The sequence below is a fragment of the Otolemur garnettii genome, unplaced genomic scaffold (genome assembly GCF_000181295.1).
Source record: "Otolemur garnettii isolate 467f Iridium unplaced genomic scaffold, OtoGar3 scaffold00012, whole genome shotgun sequence".
NCBI lineage: Eukaryota > Metazoa > Chordata > Mammalia > Primates > Galagidae > Otolemur > Otolemur garnettii.
Genome location: NW_003852407.1, coordinates 2,447,374 through 2,452,833, shown reverse-complemented (window position 1 = coordinate 2,452,833; position 5,460 = coordinate 2,447,374). Strand labels below are relative to the sequence as shown.

The 5,460-nt window shown below is 42.8% G+C and overlaps 2 protein-coding genes across 2 annotated transcripts in view; both read left to right on the top strand.

Annotated features, from left to right (window-relative positions):
• Positions 1 to 318: 318 nt before the first annotated feature.
• ELAC1 (elaC ribonuclease Z 1) overlaps positions 319 to 5,460 on the top strand; it is an 11,249-nt gene continuing 6,107 nt past the window's right edge. The window contains exon 1 of the mRNA XM_003784701.3: positions 319 to 549. Within this exon, the coding sequence (XP_003784749.1) occupies positions 393 to 549 (157 nt within the window). The 5' untranslated portion in view covers positions 319 to 392. The remainder of the gene's footprint in view (positions 550 to 5,460) is intronic.
• The window catches only part of SMAD4 (SMAD family member 4), a 100,228-nt gene continuing 95,150 nt past the window's right edge, over positions 383 to 5,460 (top strand). Inside the window, exon 1 of the mRNA XM_023510179.1 lies at positions 383 to 549. The gene's annotated coding sequence lies outside the window, so the exon portion shown is untranslated. The remainder of the gene's footprint in view (positions 550 to 5,460) is intronic.

Genomic DNA, 5,460 nt, shown 5'->3' with positions numbered 1-5,460 from the left:
CTGCCCTAAAACTCCCCTGTGCTCCACCCATTCTTTCTTCCCTCGCTCCCCCTGTATCACTGACAAACACTGATCTTTTTATTCCACAGTTCTGCCTTTTTGAGAACATCCTATGGTTGGAATTCAGCTGTACTTTTTATAATAATTGACTGGGTTTAGCTCTTTTTATTTGTGTGTATAGGCAGTTGCACAGAGTGTGGTAGTTTATAATTTTAGCTGATTAAGATTTATTAAAATGTTACTTTGGATTTGCGTGGAAAACTATTAGAAAATAGGAATCCAGACTGTTGTGAATAAACAAAAAATAAATAATAGTAAAGCTCATAGGGATGTGTTTTGGGTTTAGTGATAGGAAATAATTCCCAGGCGATCTTTCTGTTGCAGGGGGAAAGATGTCTATGGATGTGACATTTCTGGGGACTGGCGCAGCGTACCCATCTCCAACCCGGGGTGCCTCTGCTGTGGTCCTTCGGTGTGAAGGCGAGTGCTGGCTCTTTGACTGTGGGGAAGGAACACAGACACAGCTTATGAAAAGCCAACTTAAAGCAGGTTAGTGTGCCTTCAGCTTTCTCATGAAGATTGTCTTTGGTCTGCTTTATTTTCTTGGCACTCTTTGGGCCTTTTGTTCAGAAACAGCCCTGACAGTTGTATCAGACACTTGGAAAGCCTTTGGGCATCTGGCCATTCCCACCAAACTTCATTACCTTATTTATTTGCTTTTCATTCATCCTGGAAATGTTGAGAGCAAGGATTTACATAGGCTTGGCGAGTGGAGGCTGGAGTGGGACACATCAGGCATGTAAGATAGACACTGCCCAGCAAAGGAGCAGTGTACGTGGTTATTTTCATCAGAACATAGCTGCCGTGAGGGCATGCAAAGGGTGGCAAATGTTCAGAGGAGGGAGATGCACGTTTCTATTTGGGCTTTCAGGGTAAGCATCACAGAGAGGTTCCTGTGAGTTGTTTAAAGGAAGAGGAGGCATTCTCTGGGCTGGGGAGAAGAAGGGCATTATAGCCAGAGAGAAATGAGTAAGCAGAAGCCGGCATCTGGGATCCAGAAGGCTCTAATGGAGAAAAGCCTCAGTCCTGAGTCAGACAGACCTGGGTTTCAGTTTCAGCCATGTCTTTGGCTTGTGACCTTATCACGCACTTTACTTTCCTCATCTCGAAATGGGAATAAAAACTCTATGTAGAAAGAATATCATGGCTGGGCGCAGTGGCTCACACCTATAATCCTAGCAGTCTGGGAGGGTGAGGAAGAAGGATCACTTGAGGCCCGTAGTTCAAGACTAGCCTAAGCTAGAGTAAGATCCTATCTCTACAAAAAATAGAAAAATTAGCCAGGTGTAGTGACACACACCTATAGTCCCAACTGCTTGTTAGGCTGATGGAGGAGGACAGCTGGAGGCCAGGAGTTCAAGGTCTCAGTGAGGTGTGAGGAAGCTGCTGCACTCTAGCCTCTAGACCAGGTGACAAAGTGAGATCCTGTCTCAAAAAAATAAAGGATGTCGTGAAAATTATATATAGTAATTTTTTTCCTGCACTATTGCCCTTTTTCTTTGGTAAGTCTTAGTTCAAATGCCATCTCCTTAGAGGTTTTTCCTGAATCTCCTGGGTTCCTCCCTCACTCCACTCATTCTTTTACTTCCTCCTATTTTTATTGACTTCTTAGTGTCATCAGTGTCTGGAATTATGCTATTTAAGTAGTTTACTTCCGTGTTCTCTATCTCCCTGTTCTATAAAGTAAGTTCAGTTGACCGTTTATGTACCCAGTAGATGCCTAGTAAATGTCTGTTCAGTTAGTGAATAGATAAGACATTTAGCGGCTTAGTATAGTGCCTCTCACTTACTAGACCTCCATAAATAGTAGTTACTGAAATCATTATTCTTACCCTTCATCATGGTACCTGGCACTTGACAACTAAAGGAAAGATAAGGCTGGATGTGGTGGCTCACGCCTGTAATCCTAGCATTCTGGGAGGCCAAGGCAGGCGGATCCCTTGAGCTCATGAGTTCAAGACCAGCCTGAGCAAAAGCAAGACCTCTAAAAATAGAAAAACTGAGGCAGGAGGATCGCTTGAGCCCAAGAGTTGGAGGTTGCTGTGACACCACGGCATTCTACCTAGGGTGACAACATGAGACTCTGTCTCAAAAATATAAAGGAAGGGAGGGAGAGAAGAAGGAAGGAAGGATACTTCTAGTGTCTAAGGATCTCTTGATCTAGTGATGGAAACTGACACAAAACAGTCTTCAACATGTGATTTGCTAAGTGGAACAGTGGAGGTGTTTTCTAAATAGTTTTGGAGCACCAGGAAGAGGGACACTAACTGTGCTGGACATGAAGAGAAAGCATTTCAGAGATGGTAACAGTAGAGCCAGGATCCAAGAGATAAATAGAAGTTTTTGTGGGGAGAAAAGTAGGGATGGACATTGAAGGAGAGACAAGGAACAAGTGAGGCAGTTCCCAGGAAAGAGCGGCGTGTTCGGGGAACACCAAGTGCTTGGCTAGGCTGGATGGGACTGCGGATGCTGAAAAGGAGTGTTCAGTCCTCTGAACAGTACGGTGTTGGAACCTTATTGTTAGCATGGTAAGGTGTTGGAACCTTATTATTCTACTGGCAGTAAGGAACCATGAAATGTTTTCAAGTAAGAGAATGATGTGAACTGCTTTGTGTTTTAGGACAGAGTTTTCTGATGGCACATGTATTAAGAGAGGGAGTAGCACCAAGGAGATTAGTTCCAAGGTGGTTGCAATTCATTAGAGAGAGTGAGAGAGAAAGAATATGAATGAGGATGTTGAAGCCAGAAGTAGTGATAGGGATAGAGATGAGATACTCAATTTTAAAAGTACTTGGAGCACCCCCGCTTCCCTGTGGTGACTAATTGAATATCTAGTGTGTGAGGAAGTGAAGAATTATTACAAATTTCTGATGGTGATGTCCTGGACCTAGGTAGGGAGTGACCTTAGCACAAACTTTTACTTTCCTCACCTCGAAAATGGGAATAAAAACAATATGTAGAAAGAATGTCATGGCTGGGTGTTAGGAGAAGAGTGGTTGGAGGAAGGAGCTGATGCGTATTGTTTGGGACATGTGGCTTTGAAGTGTACACACAGTTCACCCTTAAATATATACTTCCTGTGTTGAAACCCTAAAGTAAGTCAGGTACTACGCTTTACTTTTCTTGAATCACATGGATCCAGATTCTTTTCATGAGAGCCTGCAGGGAAGCATGGGCCAGAATAGAGGCTGTGATGTTTAACCTTTTAGACACCAGCTGTTGAGGTAGCAGGGTGGATGAAAATAGAAACAAGAAATTATTAAGTGTGAGTACCAGAGGTTTGGGTATGGAGATAAGCCTTTACTTTTTATTTACTTACCTGTCCCAGTTATCTAATACTGTATAACAGATTATAGACTGAGCAGTTAATTTGCCTTTTTTTTTTTGAGATAGAGTCTCACTTTCTCACACTTGGTAGTGCTGTGGCATCATATTTCACAGCAACCTCAAAGTCTTGGGCTCAAGTGATCCTCTTGCCTCAGCCTCCCAAGTAGCTGGGACTATGGGTGCCCACTACAATGCCTGGTTACTTTTAGAGATGGGATCTCATTCTTGCTCAGGATGGTCTTGAACTTGTGAGCTCAGACAATCCACCCTCCTCAGCCTCCCAGAGTACTAGGATAATAGGCGTGAGCTGCTGTACATGGCCTTATTTGCATTTATTATCTCCTAGCTTCTGTGGGCTATAGGGAGTTGGGGCTTGGCTTAGCTGGGCTCTGTGCTTCAGGGCCTCACCAGGCTGCACCCAGGTGTTGGCTAGGGTTACACTCTCATCAGAGCCTCAACTGGGGAAGATTCTGCTTCTAAGCTCACCCTGATTGTTGGCAGAATGGTGGTAGGACAGCCTGCTCTGGGCTCCTGGAGGCCTTTGCCATGTGGGTGTCTGTTTCATGGTGCCTTGCTTCCTCACAGCCAGCAAGGCAGAAAGACTCTAGAGCAGCGGTTCTCAACCTGTGGGTCACCACCCACAGGAACTGTATTAAGGGCCGTGGTATTAGAAGGGTTGAGAACCACTGCTCTAGGGCACGTGTACTAGCAAGATGGAGTCTTATACACTGTAATATAGTCACATTGCATCCCTGAGCCTTGTTTTACTAGTTAGAAGCAAGTCAGAAGTCCTAGCCACACTCGTCTGGAGGACGTGAAAACCGGGAGTCACGGAGGACGACCTCAAGTCTGTCCATGACAAAATGTTGTATATTTTATACCTCCTTTATGTTTTAAATAAGAAAAGCTAATTTGGCAACAAAAAAACAAAATGCCCAAGGGAACCTTTCGTTACTACATTTCTGTTGCTTTAGGAAAAAAAATTCCTGCCCTCAGAGAGGAATGTGGGCTGAGAATCTCAAAGCATTATCAATGTCTGTAGTATTTCAAATGCCCCCAGTCTCAAACTCAAATGCAGCATGATACTCCTCGGTACTCCTGGTTTCTCTTAATAACCTGTTATGTCCCTATTATTATTGGATTCATTACTACCTCCTAGAGTAATATGTTTTATCTGTTTCATAAGAAGTTTCTATTTATTAAACATACTTCTTTCAAGCTCCTATGGTCCCAATTAATATGCAAATATCTGATTAACAAATGCAGATTTGACATCTCCATTTCTTGCATAATTTTAAAGATTGAGCTTTTAGCCTTCTTTTTCTCCTCAAAAATGGTAATGAAATGATTATTAAAAGTATTACAAAAGCATGCTTTTTAAAATGATTATTAAAAGTATATATATATATATGTATATATGCTCATTATAAAAGTTGAAACCAAACGGGAAAATATAAATAAGCAAAGTTCAAGCCCTCCCCATAGATCAGTACATTTTCTATACATATACATATGGTAATAGTATGGGGAGGTGTAGTTAGGTGTAAACAGAATCACATTTCTCTTCGCATAACCTGCTTTTTTTTTCTTTTCTTTTCTTTTTTTTTTTTTTTTGAGACAGAGTCTCAAGCTGTTGCCCTGGGTAGAGTGCTATGGCATCACAGCTCACAGCAACCTCCAAATCTTTGACTTAAGTGATTCTCTTGCCTCAGCCTCCCAAGTAGCTGGGACTACAGATGCTCACCACAACGCCCGGCTGTTTTTTGGTTGTAGCTGTCATTGTTGTTTGGCGGGCCTGGGCTGGATTTGAACTTGCCAGCTCATGTGTATGTGGCTGGTGCCCCAGCTGCTTGAGCTACAGATGTCAAGCCAACCTGCTTTTTTTTCAACTGAAGACTATATACAAAGAATATATTGAAGTTTTTGTCCTATAGCAGTAAATATACTTGTACCATTTTTTAAATTCCACTAATTTTTTTTTTGAGGCAGAGCCTCAAGCTATCCCCCTGGGTAGAGTGCCATGGCATCACAGCTCACAGCAACCTCCAACTCCTGGGCTCAAGCGAGTCTCCT